Source organism: Danio aesculapii, chromosome 2, assembly GCF_903798145.1.
Source record: "Danio aesculapii chromosome 2, fDanAes4.1, whole genome shotgun sequence".
Taxonomy (NCBI): Eukaryota; Metazoa; Chordata; class Actinopteri; order Cypriniformes; family Danionidae; genus Danio; species Danio aesculapii.
In genome coordinates this window covers 21,253,048-21,269,245 of record NC_079436.1, presented here as the reverse complement: position 1 = coordinate 21,269,245, position 16,198 = coordinate 21,253,048, and the positions used below count along the sequence as shown (strand labels likewise).

General features: G+C 37.3%; 1 protein-coding gene across 2 annotated transcripts; it reads right to left on the bottom strand.

Moving 5' to 3' along the window:
• Nucleotides 1-2,579: 2,579 nt before the first annotated feature.
• On the bottom strand, nt 2,580-12,899 carry zbtb47a (zinc finger and BTB domain containing 47a). 2 transcript variants are annotated; one of them, XM_056474602.1, is made up of 7 exons: nt 12,827-12,877; nt 12,520-12,737; nt 9,555-10,757; nt 8,818-8,965; nt 8,268-8,383; nt 7,419-7,563; nt 2,580-3,498 (listed from the first exon to the last, which is right to left on the bottom strand). In XM_056474602.1, the coding sequence occupies exons 2-7, from the start codon at nt 12,520-12,522 to the stop codon at nt 3,104-3,106; spliced, it is 2,010 nt and encodes a 669-aa protein (XP_056330577.1). In that variant the 5' UTR covers nt 12,523-12,737; nt 12,827-12,877; the 3' UTR covers nt 2,580-3,103. The 2 variants fall into 2 exon arrangements, with proteins under 2 accessions (XP_056330577.1, XP_056330576.1); XM_056474601.1 differs by having other exon boundaries at nt 12,520-12,899.
• Nucleotides 12,900-16,198: the final 3,299 nt, after the last annotated feature.

The following is a 16,198-nucleotide window of genomic DNA, read 5'->3' as shown; positions in this document are numbered from 1 at the left end:
CTGTCATGTCACATACACACAAAAAAATATTTTGGATCTTGTTCAAACTGCTCTTGAAAATAAGTTGAAACAACACAGTTCTTGAGTTTTTTGGGACAACTTAATTTTTTTATGTTCAATCCACTTGGTAAAAATAATTAAGTTGACTTAAAAGAATTTTTAACAGTGCAGTTTGACCATGTTAAGGCAAGGCATGCCATGTTTCTTTCTATGCAAAGGCAAGAATTTTGACTGTTGGGCGGAAATTTAAGAAGTTTAAGAAGAGTTTATGTAAGATGATGTACACAGGGATGTAATGTTTTATGTTTGCATACATACATGTTAATGTAGCCTTCTATTGTGATAAATGAACATGACCTCTGATAGTTATGTATTAGTATACCAATATACTGAGTCACATATAGAAATATAATAGTCTTAATTACAACACCATCTTCATACCGTTCGTTTCAAGAGTTTTGGCCCTAATTGATTTCCATACCAAATTGCCCTGGATAGTCTGCCCAAAAATAAAATAAACAATTCTCACTGCTTATAGGTCCTCTTCTTGTTTCAAACCAGTTTTGAGTTTCGCTCTTCCAAAATACATTTTGAATAGCGTTACAAAACTGGTATAAACTGACTTCCATAGCATGTTTTTGACTACTATGATTGTTGGTGGATACCAGTTTCATCAAATGAAAATCAAATTAAAAATTAAATTAAAAAAAAATTTTTTTTCAACACATTTGTGTTTTGTTTTTGGGTAGACACCCCTTTTAAAATTGCTGATGATAAAATTTGCATTAGTGACTTAACTGCGCACAGTAGGAGGAAAAAACTGTAAATGTAAAAACGGATGTATACTTTGGGCTTAACAAATATCACAGACTTTGCTGGTTAAATGTTGTTAGTTTGTTAGTAATATAATATATTAGTGAGTTACAGCAAAGTCGTTCTAAGTTTCGGGGCTTGTGTGTTCAGAATATCTTTTATGGTGCAAAAAGTGTAACAAAGACACTGCTGTTCCAAGAAAACTCAGCAGGTGGAGACAAAGATAAGACCATCTGTTTTTTTTTTTTTTTCATACAAAGGCTTTGCTAAATGTTAAATAAGTTCAATTTTGTATACATATCCATGAACATTTATCATTCTAACATGTTATAGTGACAACTTCAATTTAACCTTTTGCAATTATGACCAATGTTTTTGCGATTAAGTTTTTACATAAAAAGATAGAAATAAACAGCAGTGACTAAACAACAACCTAATTTACTGTAGAAAATGACCAAACTAACATGAGAACATTAACAAGACATTAATTTCCAGTAAACAATGTGTCAGTGTACACATTGTCTTATACCCTTTATAGTCATGTGAAGAAATAACGAGTGAAAGTGTAATTATGTCTCTTATTTATTGTTTTGATAATATGACTGACTCAGAGACTCTGTAGAAATACAAAAATGGTTGATTAAAAATTATTCAAAATAAAGGTTTAATTTAGAACATAAGATACAATATTAGAGCTTCGCTACATAAGAATGTGAGAATTGGATTTATATTGTTTGGAGAATAGCTGACATTTTTATTAATAATATAATAAAACCTCAATTAATTCACCTGTTTAAGGGCTTCTATGGTTTTTATGACCAACAATAACAGCAACAATAACAGGTTAAACAGTTATAAATCTGAGCATCGCCAAAGACATACACCCTTAATATTTCTTCAAAAGTTTTTTAAACAAAACTTTTTTTTTTATTCACTAGTGGAAACACATTCAGATTAGTCATTCATAATTTAGTTTATTTAAAGGGGAATAAATGTAATTGTATAATTAAGGTGCTTCTGAAAACAAACCACAGATACATATACCTGTGTACAGATGCCTAGCATCTGGTCAATATTATGGCATCATGAAAAGCTAATTGACTTTCACCACTGTGACCATTCCACAAGATGATGGATGCGTCAACATGTTTAGTGTGCTAGAAGGTGGCATCTACACACACATATTTATGCAACAACAATGTAAGAACTTAAAAATATTCGTGAAACCCTTCACACCAACAAGCTAAACTGACCAAATATTTCCATCATCAAGACCTGTGTGTGTATATGAACCACAGGATATCGCCCCCTAAAGTCAAACAATGCTTATAAACAAACGACGACATGAAATAAAGCATCTACAAATAATAAATTACAAACTGAAAGCTTTATGAACCGAATACATACCTAGCCATTTTAACATTTAATCTATAAAGCATACTAGATAGTATATTTCCATTTAGTACAGGTATAGTGCTTAGTCAGTAGCCTACATTTTTTAAAAGATAGGCGACTTATTAATTAGATAGTAGTGCTTATTCTTTAGTTAGTACCTTTTTAAAAGATACTGGGATAATAAATTGATGTTTTGTGATTGATGGACTTCAATTAGAGTTTTAAACAGTAACGCAATTCTCTCTGTTATATTGATTTTCTGAGCTCAGGTTTTAACAGCAGATGGCGCTCTAGGCTACATTTTACAGTGCTTGTGCTTTCTGTCATGTAATGTCATTAGATAATGTGAATATAGCTCACTATGAACACAATTAACATTTGTATTATGTTTTATTATATTTTTTATATTTGGTAGGCCTAGTGTAAGCCAGAAACTTGCGATGAAGTCATTTTCACTCAAAGAAGAAAGCTGTACAGGGCCCAGCGGGAGCAGAATAAAAAACAAAACAAACAATCCTCCACAGACCTCTCTAGGCTGTAGGTCTGGGTCTGTATGGGACAGCTTCTGGATGTAAAACCCTGACTGCACTCTGCCAGTTATTGGCCTGTGTTTAATAGGTTTAATGTTAAAAAGACTAGCCATGATGAATATGCGTTAGTCTTATTTATTATTCTACAAATATACTGCATATTAAAGTGTAAATGTCAAACATTTAGTACTCTGGGTAATACCTTTAGCATTTTCCTTAATACTTGTTTGTCTAACTATGAAAGCACAGACGACTCCATCAATATGGGAATGGCAGGAATTTCAGAATAACACTCATAAAAACAGACAAGACTAACATGAAATGTCAAACTCGCAATGAAAAATTATAAAAACACAAAGCAGTCATTACAGGATCCTTGAGTCTGTCCTTCCAGTGGAAAAGAGCGGAATAACAGAACGCAGATGAGAATTTGACGGTGCTCCTTCAACCGAGTGAAGCACAGATGATGGAAAAGAGACCATGCCGTGCAGCTGTGGGCTGACGTCCCTCAGTGTCTCCATCCCCGTCAGCAGGTCCTGGTTTGTGTGATTGGCAATAGTGGAGGAGTCCAGTAGCAGAGGGTTTCTGACCTGCAAACACTTCTCACGGTGGGTTTTCAGCATGTTGGAGAAGCGGAAACGCTGACCGCAGGCTTCACAGGGGTAAGGCTTCTCTCCAGTGTGTGTACGCCGGTGCCGCTTCATATTTGGTCGACTTGTAAAACTCTTTCCACAGATCTCACATATATACGGTTTCTCTCCTGAAAAGAGCCAGTAGACTTGTTAGAACGACTAGGGATGGCCACAAATTTTCTTGACTATTAAAGGGGCAGTTCACGCAAAAATGATAATGTACTATTTACTCACCCTCAAGTGGTTCCAAACATGTATGTGCTTTTTTCTTCTGTTGAACACAGAAGAAGATATTTTGAAGAAAGCTGAAAATCATAGTGGCGACAAAAAAATATTATGGATGTCAATGGTTCCTCAAAATATCTTCTTCTGTGTTCAACACAGGTCAAACGGGTTTGGAACAAGATAAAGGAGAGTAAATAAAGACAGAATTATTTTTTGGGGTGAACTACCCTTTAAGGATTATTAACCTCTTGATAGCCTTCAGGCACGAAAGTTATTTTTAAGGCAATCCCTACTGAAAAAAACAGCTTAAACCAGCCTAAGCTGGTTGGCTGGTTTTAGCTGGTTGACCAGCCTGGTTTTAGAGGGGTTTTGGCCCCTTTCCAGCCTTTTCCAGCCTGGTCTTAGCCTGGCTTAACCAGCCTGGAAGTGGCCAAAACCCCTCTAAAACCAGCTTGGTTGACCAGCTAAAACCCGTCTAGGCTGGTTTAAGGTGGTTTATTCAGTAGGGATGGATAACAGTTTTGTATTACTTCATAAAAAGAGTAACTAAATGTGTCACTTTAAGTTTTACTTTTAGAAAAAGTAATGCGTCCTGTTACTTTTGAGTTTTTTTTTCCAGGCTGGGCTCTTTTGTGTATATTTACGACAGTTCTGTCTGGTTCTGGCTGATAGTAGTGTGATATTCTGCAATAACAGCACTCATGCAGCCTCTTCACCCTTGTGTATTAATCCGCCCACATAGAGTGATGGCAGATCAATAGACTCACTACAGTTTGACAAATATTGCAGCTGTTGGACAACATAATGTTCTTTTTTATGTGATAATGCAGTTGTTTAGACTGCAACTGTGCAGTTCATTTATAAAAAAATTGTCCCTCTCTCTTTTGTCTGTTGTAGTGCAGCATTTATACAATAGTAATCTGGTAGTGTTGCTGGTAGTGTTTGCTTTGCTTTGGCTTTTACGTGGGTTAATTATTGTGATCTCCCGATTGCAACAGAGAAATACTGGGAAATCTCTGTAGACTGATGGCATTTCATGGTGTTCAGGCTTATAATCTTAAAATGTGAGCTCACCTGTTTTGTCATAACTTTAGAGATTATGCTACAGAATCCCCCAAATACTAGCTCTAAAGTGACATTTGTGAATGAGTAATGGTTTCTGCTGTTCTGACGTCAGCTGCAGATGTGAATGAATGGCAGAGAAATTAGTTTCTCATAAAAAACGATATTTAGACTCTCCCTGTTTGATTTAGATTTTCTTTTTTATATACACAATTATGCCATTAAACTGTTGGTGTTGGGGGGTTGGGATCCACCAAGGGGCCGATCACATCGAACACGCTTTTGTTCCAAAAACGTGAGGCGCACCACACTGTCTTTTTTGTTGACAAGAAAAAAAGAAGCACGGTGCTCTTTTTTATGTTGCTAAACAACGACTGAATCAGCTGGGTATTGTGCTCAAGTGTTGCTGTTGATATTAATATAATTTAAATAATTAATAATATTGTGATATTCAAGATTTGCGAAGTCATACAACTCCGGATAACTCAAAACAGCAACCACAAGTCTCTCCTCCACAAGTCTCTGTAGTCGTCTTGACAACACAAAACCTCAATGGAAACCCCGCCTCTGCTTTAATTTAATTGGAGAATGTAAAAGACGCGATTAATGTAACACGCTTTTTCCGCTCAGATTTTACTTTTCTTCAACTGCGAGCGCACGGCGCACAAGGGCAAAAACGTGAGGCACAGCAGGCAGTTAAAACAGGAGGCATGCAGGGCACATAAGCAGCGCGCAAAACACTCGCGGCCGTTAGTAAACCATTCAAAAAAGGTGCTTCTCAACACATAAAGCGCGTTTGGTGTGATTGGCCCCTAATAGCCCGTTTCCACTGAGTGGTACGGTACGGTTCGGTTCAGTACGCTTTTATGGCCATTTCCACTGTCAAAAGGCGTACTGAACCGAACCGTACAGTACCACTTTTTCGGCACCCTTTCGAAAGGGTACCAAACAAGAGAAAGGGTACCAAAAGGCGGAGCTAGACTTGCAGCTGAACGCTATTGGTTTACAGAGGTACGTCATTCGCTTACGCAACAAGCCAGAATGAAAACAAAAAACCCGCCATGTTTGAAATACACAGCGAGAGATTACAGCGGAATTATATATACATATAATTACGAGCCATGGTCAATCCAGGCTCAAACAAACCTTGTCGTCATCTTGATGAACAGCCACAAAGCCATGGAGTAGAGCAGAATCTACCCTGTGCATCGTAGTTTTTTTACGAGCCAGTCTGAAGCGCGAGCGGTTTTGCGTTCTTGCTTGCACTTGCCGTGCGTCTATATCTGAAATAACAAACTTCTTGAGCTGATGATAATAACCTGCGCTTGATTATTGACGTGCTTTTCAAACCAGATCCTGTCAGACACAAACGCGAGAGTGAAGCGCGAAAAAGCAAAGGAGAAGCCGGAAAAAAAGGAGCACATTATTCTTCAGCAAACATGAACAAAATGCCTTGTTTAACTATTATCTTCACCTTTTGGACTAATATAAACTGGGAATGACGGAATTACTGTCTAACAGAGGCTACATGTGCTGCTGAAGATTACAGACACAGATGAGAGGTTTACACTGACTGTAGGCTATATTTTGTGTGGTTTTTTAACCTAAATACGGACGAAATGTCTGTTGTGTGTAGTTCTTCTGTAGTTGGTAACAAATCGGAGACTGTAAGGGGCTGTATGTGTTTATATATGTTCATTTATTTAGTTATTAAATATAATTACAGACGTTACAGTAGGCTGTTTCACACTGTCATTGATCTGCAGTTATAATCAACTCATGTTCATAGAAAAGTTGGTAATAAACATCTTTATGCGTGTAAAGCATCTGGTACCGTACCGTACCGTACCAGTCAGTGGAAACGAGTCATAAGGCACTCGGCCTGCAGCCTCGAGCCAACACATGCTACCCACCAGTGCCAATATACAGCCATATCGCACTGCTCCAAGTGTGATATTGCTCATATATATGAGCTCAACACAATAAATTGGAAAACAGTGTAACAACCATTAGTTTTCATATCAAACTTGGATATTTTTTATTTGGAAATCATACTGTAATGCATTATTATTATAATTACCCTCAACATTGCTACAAACAAAATGATGCTCAATGAATGAATTATAAATACATTGTTACTAGAAGCATGTTTTTTTTTGTAAATGTACGTATTAAGCAAAATATGGAGAATGTGAAAGGGCCAACATTTACTGAAGAGTGTCTATGACTTGTTAAAGGCTTATTATGCCATAGGCCACATTGACACTGCAGATTCTGATGACCAAATAAAATTTTGTGAATACATTCAGATTTTTTTGAATGACTGGCTTACATCTTCTTTTAAAAGTAATTTTTTGACAAGTTAAATTGTTATAGTTTATGACAGAAAAGTTCACATTAAAGACCATCCTTTTAAGCCTAAGCTTTTTTTGACTAATGTTCACATAGAGTGATGTGATTTATGCACAGTTTGACCAAAACAGTTTGTCTTTATAATGTATGCATTAAATGTATATTGTTTACACGATGGGTGTGTGCGCTTTCTCGCTCTCTCTTAATGTACTCTCTGTTAATTTTTTCCATGTAAAATTACTCAAATGTCTCAAAACTGCGCACATTATTGATGTCCATGCTTAACCAACCATTAATAAGGTGTATCCATTTAAAGATGGGCAACTATTAATTAACCATTGCTTAATCAATGGCATCCCTTGAAAAAAAGCATTTGAAAAAGTGTGTTACATGTGTATGAGCATCTCACCTGTGTGCGTCTTCATGTGTTCATCGAAATACTGTTTCATATTGAAATCCTTCCCACACCACTGACACATAAACTGCTTGTGTCCGATGTGGATGCTCATGTGAGAGCGCAGCTGGTATTTATACTGAAAACGCTCACTGCACACCTGAAGAACAACAAGTGTTTCAAACATTTCCAGCACTTAATAACTGATGATTATAAAACATTATGACATTATTAACCAGATTGTTCCGCTTTGGGCTAAAACATGAAATAGAGATTATTGGGCACTGGTTCCAAAACAATTTTTTCCCAATGATTCCCCTTAGGGATTTTTAAAAGGTATTCGCTAAAGTATTATAGGCCATATGAGCCACCTGTAAAAACAAAAGATTTTAAGTCTATGTGAAATAAAAAATTAACAATTTACAAGGGAATGATGCGCAAAAGGAAAGCCCCGCCACCCAATCAATATTCCGTTTCATTTGGAGGTACAGCAACATACTGAAATAAAAGTCTCAGCAACTTCCATTTGATGTAGACTTAAAAGGTTTAGCAGTTATTGTTAAAAGTGAATAACTTTTTACTTCCATCTGCATCAGAGCAGAATTCGTTAACATTTGCGACCTTTCCAAATATGGTCAATAATGACCTTCTGATCCATGGGGTTTTATATTTGGTAATTAAGGAGCATATAAAACCGTTTCTGGAGATTTTTTAAACTTACCTAAGACACATACCTACTGCGTAGACATCAGAGAACAATTTAACATATTGAATCAATGCAGTATATGGCACCTTTAAAATGAACACTAAAAACAGACCCAGTTTCTTCTACTGTATGGCTTAATTTGAGCATCATTTTCATACCTCACACTGGAAAGGTTTTTCTCCTGAATGCTGGAGCGAGTGGACCTTCAGAGACATGCTCCTTTTAAAGGACTTGCCACAGGTCTCGCAGGTGAATGGCATCTCTTTTGTGTGGGCTGAAGATAAGAAAATGCAAGAGGCTGATCATCAGACTGCCAAACCTCCCAGCAAGCATTTTTTATTTTTAAAAGATCTCTAATATATGTCTAAACAAAGTCGTCTTGGCTAAAACATGCCTACATTTGGGCTGTCAGTGAAAATCTAATAGACATCTAATAATAGGCCAAAACTAGACAAGTCATCAAATAAACAGAAATAAATAACTACACATATAAAGTCTGTCTAATCTGTCTATCTGACGACAAGTCTAGTTTTGGGCTATTCTTAGATGTCTTTTAAATTTTCACTGACAGCCCAAGTTTAGCCCTGTTTTTGCTAAGCTGTCTACGTTTATTCAACACAAAACTGTTTGCTGGGCTATTATCGTTTAGAGTATAAGAAAGACTGTGAGTGAAGATCTGAGAGTGAAAATAACAATAACCCAACTCACCGACCATGTGCTTGCGTACATGAGCCATCGTGTAGAATTTCTTCTCACAGATCTCACAAGTGTACTTCTTCTCGGCGTAGCCATGAACGATTTTATTGTGCTCATGAAGCGACCAGAGCTTTCTAAAGGCTTTTCCACAAGTCAGACACTGCAAAACCAGACAAACATATACTTTCAGATACAATCATGTGAATTGTACAGTATTTACTTTGGCGTTTGTCCTGGTTTTACTTCTTTGAGTAACAAACAGATCTTCATGCTATATAAAAAACCCTTTAGGTATAGTAGGACTCTACAAGTTAATATTTTCAAGACAGAATGTCGCTAAATACACATACAAACATTATTTTTTAAAGATTACATAATATAATTTGTGTAATTATTAAAAAATATTTTATTAAAATTTTTGTTTCTAAAAAATAATATAACTTTTATCTTGTAGACGCAAAAGGTACACATAAGTCTGGAATCACCCATATATATATATATATATATATATATATATATATATATATATATATATATATATATATATATATATATATATATACTAGTGTTGTCAAAAACAGAACGTGCTCAACTTCGCTAAAGTATTAATGGGAAATGGACACACACACATATATATATATAGATTATGCGATTCTAATAACTTGCCGATCTTAATCTCACTGATCTCAAACAGATGAATGTTCACCATAGGGTGAGGTGTTTGCATCTATGAATGATAAGTAGCTCACCTGTATGCTCTTCTCGCAGTCGGTCTGCTGATGCAGCAGTAACTCGCTCTCCAGGAGGAAGCGTTTGCCACACTTCTCACAGACACACATGCGCCTATGTGTGATGTTCATGTGTTTCTCCAGGTACCAGCGGTTATTGAATGTCTTTGGGCACCTTACACAGCTGAAGCTCTCAAAGCCATCCTGATCCAGATGCTCCTCGCCATGATCCGTCTCTTGCCTCGCTCTCGCACAGCTCCTCTTGGAGACCAGTGGAGCAGAAGCCGGGCTCTTCATTTCTGACATAAAAACAGACTCACCTTCATCTTCACTAGTGCCTTCAAGTCTTACATCTTCATCGTCATCCTCATCTTCACTTTGCTCACCCTCCTCCTCCTCTTCCCCCTCCTCCAAAGTCACATTGTTTCTTGATTCTTTAAAAGTCCCATCACTACTCTTCTCTTTTCCAGAAAGCTGCTGTCCTGATGGAGACTGAGCAGCTGAGCTTCCATCCAAACCTTTCGACACATTCAGAGTCTGGTTATTCAGATTCAACTCCACGATAATCTGCTCTCCGTTAAACGAATCAGCATCCTCAGGGTCCCTCGTTTCCTTCCCTTCCACTTTACAAATACTTCCTTGCACCGATTGCAAATCGGCAACCTGAACCGCATACGGGTTTCCTTCACTCTTCCCTCCGCAGATCCTGGCACACGTCGTGTCCTTCTCCTGCTTGATGTCCCTCACCGAATCGCTCCAGTTGCCCTCAGGTTTGTTTTGCTGATCTTTGACACTGATCTCCAGCGTGCCTCTGGAGATGAGTTCGCTGCAGGATGTAGCAATGTTGCTCATCTGGAGCACCGTGGCAGCTCTCAGGACATCCTGAGCATTGCTGCCGGAGACCAGCAGCCTGGAGGTGTAGATGAAGTTGAGGATCTGCTGTAGGCCTTGGGGTTTGAGGGCATCCAGCGAAAGCTCCACACGCCTCAGGTCTTTACTAGAGGCGAAGAGCGAGTGGAAGAATGGGCTGAAGGCTGCAAGGACGCCCTTGTGAGCCTGGAAGGACGTGTGATGGTGAAGGAGGACGATGTCCACGTCACACAGGTCTGGTTGGAAGAGACGCTGCTCGTTCAGCCTGTCCATCAAAAAGGTGCAGTGAAGGGCCACGTCTTCAACGATGGAGAACTCCACAGACGGGTGATCGGCAGTCTTCTCCACAATCAGCTGTCAAAGTGAAACAGATTAAAGTGAGATGCACATCGATTCCAGATGTAAACTTTATCCCCAGCATTGACAAGACATTTTTACAGACAACTTGTTAATTAAGAGACAATACTTCCCTCTCATTGAAAAGTTTTATGGCAATCCGTGTTTTAGGTATAATATGGTAAAGGAAGCCCGAGCGCATGTCCTGAATGAATTACATGACTTCTGGGTCTCTTGGGACCAAAGAATAAGACAATCAGAGTCTAGATCAGATGCTGTGTAAAAATGAGGAGTTCTACAGCTTTCCTTTGACCTACTCCCTTCTTTATCAGGGATTACCTCAGCTAAATGATCCACCCCACCGATCTGGATGAGGTTAAATGTGTGTGTCTGCCTATGCATGCATGTATGTGTATGTCCATGTGTGTATGTATTTTACAGGGTGATTCAAAAGGAATACCATAACTTTGAAAATCTGTATTTAATCAAAGAAACTTGATGGAACCTTGGGTAATTAATCAATGTGAAGTTTTTTTCAGTAGAAAACAAGTTCATAGATGTTCAGCATGACCACCTTCAGTTGTAGTATTCTTTTTGAATCACTCTGTGTATTACAACTTAAAATTGATATGTATATAAACTATCACTTAAAAATGCATTTTTTGACAAAAATGTTAAAATCTATCTGCGTTCAAGTGGTGATAAAACATGAACACATTTTTTTTTTTAAGTAGAGGCTTGTTTTTATTATGATATATAATGTGGTTATGTATTCCTAGCAGAAAGCACTCTAAGGGCCGTCAAATTTGGGTGAACATCATCAAAAATGCTGATAGCAACTAGCAACTTTAAAAAAATTCTGGTGGGGTCAAATAATAAATAACAAATAATAACTCTGTGTTTACAAGTAGCTATCCAGCAAAGTAAATATTGTAATTGTATTTATAGTTATATAAAATTTTGGTAATATCTCAGTATAGGGACCAGTTCTGACTATTACTAGTTTAGCATTTAGCATATTAGCATGCCTATACTAAGGACATTTTGGCTGTTTATTAGCATAAAGTATGAAGTTGATTTGTATAAAGTATATATTCAACATGATCACATTCGTTCTACATCTCTAATCCCAACCAATACCTAAACTAAACTATTAAATTACTTTATTAATAGTGAGAATTGAACCTTGAAATAAACCCACACACATAAAAAACAGACCACACACACAGCAATTAAAAATGAAATAAAACAATTATAGCTGTTTATATATTTTCAAAAAATAAATAATTGCAAAGAAAATTACTTCACATTACATATGTATGTGCAATATATCAATGTATAGCAGTAAAGATATTGTCCATATTAGATTAATATAGTACATCTATTGTGAAGTATTTTAACAATTAAATTGTTTTATTTGCTTTTAAGATTTATTGTTATATATTCTTTTGAATTATATTATGATTTCATTTTAAGATCTAGTTAGCAGCATTATTACAAACACAACACTGCTAATTTAAGTCACAGTATTCCCTATGTGATGGATCAGGTGGTTCATTTAGATAAGCTTTGTATTAATATCTGAACAGAAGTATTGATAATAACATCAACATCTTAACCAAAAGTAGGCAAAAGTTGTTGAAGCTCTGCACAGCTGTGCATGGTGTCAGCACATTAGTATTTCAGACATTATCCTTCAGGCGAGACTGAAGTCTGTCTCTGTCAGACTCTGCAGGCCAATAACAAATAGAAACAACAGTCAGTCAGTCATTCTTCCTACCATGATGATCCAGCGGTCTCTGCCTCGAAGGAGAAGCGGCTGCTCTGCTCAGCATTTCACCGCTCCGTTTGCAGGAAAACCGCTGTCATTTATATATCCACTCTTCTTCTCAGACAGCTGTGCTTTTTCGCCATGTCCGCATGAGAAGAGCGGTGATGATGATGATGATGAAGATGATGATTGGAGGTCGAAAATCATATGGGTCGTTTTGTCTGGAGCTTTAAAGCGACAGGGACGTGATAAAAGGATGGAGCATTCCAGTCTGCAGCTATCAGAGAGAAATTATGTTTACAAATGGTTGTATTACCTCTCGGGAAAAGAGCATTTTTTGTGGTCTTCAAGTGTCTGTTTGAGCACCTGGCGGCCGCTGCGCAGTCAGAGGCGCGGAGCTCCTGAAGGCACAGGCGGAGCTGTGGGGTCAGCGAGTCCACCGCCGAGTGAACCAGTTCACCGCCTGCAGAGCAGAGCCGTGCCGCGGCCACCAGCTGGCGCTATAACACAGCGCGTTTTTAATAAAAGATTTTATTTTGTAGACAGCATCATGCTGCGTCTGAGATTTGCCATTTATTTTCTCCATTAAACATTAATGCACACATAAAAGATTGATAATTTTCATATTCTGAAATTGCGCCTTACTAATAACTTTATTGACAGACTTAAAAGGTCGTGCAAAAATACTGTGAGGAATAATAGTTCAATCTTTCAAGTAATTTTATAGAACACATTGAAAGCTAGCTACATGTAGTTCAAATATAGCCACATTTTCAAATACATTTTTTACTTATGATACAATGTAGCTTTTCCAGTAGCTAACTACATTTTCTAGCAAGTAGCTTGACAACAGCTTTATTTCATTTAGAGATCCTACAGTGGTCTGAAGCAGCACAGCATCGTCTTACACGACCAAACTCTACAGTAGTATATTAAAGCCATCTATTTGTGAATCAAACATCTCATGGTTTTCTATTTATTTATTTATTTATTCAGTCATTCATTTTACTTCGGCTTAGCCCCTTTATTCATCAGGGGTCGCCACAGCAGAATGAACCGCCAACTTATCCAGCAAATGTTTTACGCAGCAGATGCCCTTCCAGCTGAACACAGTACTGGGAAACATCCATACACACTTATTCATACACATATACTACGACCAATTTAGTTTATTCAATTCATCTATAGCACATATCTTTGGACTGTGAAAGAAACTCGATCACCCAGTGGAAACCCACACCAACACGGGGAGAACATGCAAACTCCACACAGAAATGCCAACTGACCCAGCCAGGATTCAAACCCCCGCGTTCGTGTGGGTTTCCTCAGGGTGCTCCGGTTTCCCCTAGAGTCCAAAGACATGCGCAAATTGGGTAAGCTAAATTGTCTGTCGTTTATGTGTCTGAATGATAGTGTGTGTTTCCCAGTGATGGGTTGCAGCTGGAAGGGCATTCGCTGTGTAAAACATATGCTAGATAAGTTGGTGGTTCATTCCACTGTGGCAACCCCAGATTAATAAAGGAACTTAAAATGGAACCAGATCAGTCTCAAAAATAATACATTTACAAAATAAAATTAATCACAATTCACATTTACAAAATTAAATTTGTAAGCCAAAGCACGATTCGCAAATACACAAATCCAATTCATGAATTCTAAACTAAATTCAAAAATACACAAATCCCATTTGTAAATTCTAGACATGATTCATAAATTCTAAACATGATTCGTAAATACACAAATCCAACTCATAAATTCTAAACAAGATTCAAAAATACACAAATCCAGTTCTTGAATTCTACACTTTAAATCATAAATTCAAAACACGATTTATAAATACTCACACTCAATTAATAAATTCGAAACACAATTTAAAAATATGCAAATCCAATTCATGTGACAAAAATATTTATGACTTTTACTCTTGAATTCACGAATTGTGTGTTGTATTTTGAATTTACAAATTGGATTTTGTAATTGTGAATTGTGCTGTGTGTAACTAGTCTTTTGCGTCTCTTCTGCGTTGTGTAAATAAATATTCACTCTGTTATATCTTTTATCGATTTTATTGTGAAAACAGTTAGAACAGAAAAATGAGCGCAGATCTAATCTACCAGCCTCGTGCAATGGCTTCCTCCTACATACTCTGCAACGAATTTCCTTTTCTTTTTTTTTTAGGTAACAAAGGGGGCGCTCTACATGTAAAACAATAAATAAATGTTAACCCCTTCCTTCCCATTAGTATTTTAATGTATGCAAGTGGAGAGATACAATATAACCCTGTTACATGTGCACCTATGAATTTTATTTTGTAAATATATTATTTTTGAGACTGATCTGGCTCCATAAATGTATAGTTTTTGAGAGGGATCTGGCTCCATTCACTAACCCGAAAAGAAAATGAATGAATGAATTATAATTGTATTGTACTGTTTTAATAGCAATAATTGTACTTAAAATTAATACGTATTCACGTTTTTGTAATATGCGTTTGTGGGAAAAGTAGCTTCAATAGCTAATTTTAGAAAGTATCTTGTAGTGTAACAAAAAAGTTGTGTTGCTTCTTTTTATAATTTGACAGCATAGCTAATTTACCTGATAAACAGCTTGTATCTTATCAACCTTCAGTTTCAGAATCAGAAAGAGCTTCATTGCCAGGTGTGTTCACACATACAAGGAATTTGTTTTCGTGACAGAGCTTCATTAAAAAAAACAAATAATAAATATATTTAAATATATTTTAAAATAGAAGTAAATAGTGAATGTAAATATACAAATTGACAAGTGTATGTACAGGTATATTATATGTGCAGCTGTTATTGGCATGTAAAGAATGTTGTTAAATAAAAAAAGTGTATATGTGTATAAAAGTAGTGATGTTTGTTTCACAATTACTATCATAATGTGTTCATGAGATGGGTTGCCTGAGGGAAGAATCTGTTTCTGTGTTGGGCTGTTCTGGTGCACAGTGCTCTGTAGCATCAACCAGAGTGACTTTAGCAGCCCTTCTGCTCGCTCTGGATAAGTACAGTTCTTGGAGGGTAGGGAGGGTTGTACCAGTGGAGGTTGCGCTCAGCAGTCCGAACTATCCAACAGAGTCTTCGAAGGTCAGATTTAGTAGCTGAGCTAAACCAGAGAGTTATCGACGTGCAGAGGATGGATTCAATGATGGAGGTGTAGAACTGTTTCAGCAGCTCCTTTGGAAGGTTGAACTTCCTTAGCTGACAAAGGAAGTACAGCCTCTGTTTTGCCAATGGAGTCAATTTGAGTGTCCCATTTCAGGTCCTGAGAGATGGTGGTGCCCAGGAACCTAAATGAGTGTCCATGATGCTCAATGGGGAGAGAGCAGTCCACTATCATCCAGATGGTTGTGACTCCACCAGATAGCCAGCTCCTTAACCTCCTGTCTGTAAGCAGACTGATCACCATCCTGAATGAGGCCGATAAATGTGGTGTTAGTCTGCAAACATCAGGACAGAGGGGTCTTTTTAAGTTCAGTCTTAGTAGCAGAGTAGTTTCCCCAACACTGAGAACACCGGTCTGTGTTTTTATTTTAGTTCACTTATTTCTTTTGCTGTAACAAACAGACATTTTGGCCTGTTAAATAATAAATTTTTGTTTGCAGAAAAAGCAGCACTGACGACTGCTGTTGCTCCACACAGAGATCTGATCTCACCATCATCCACCA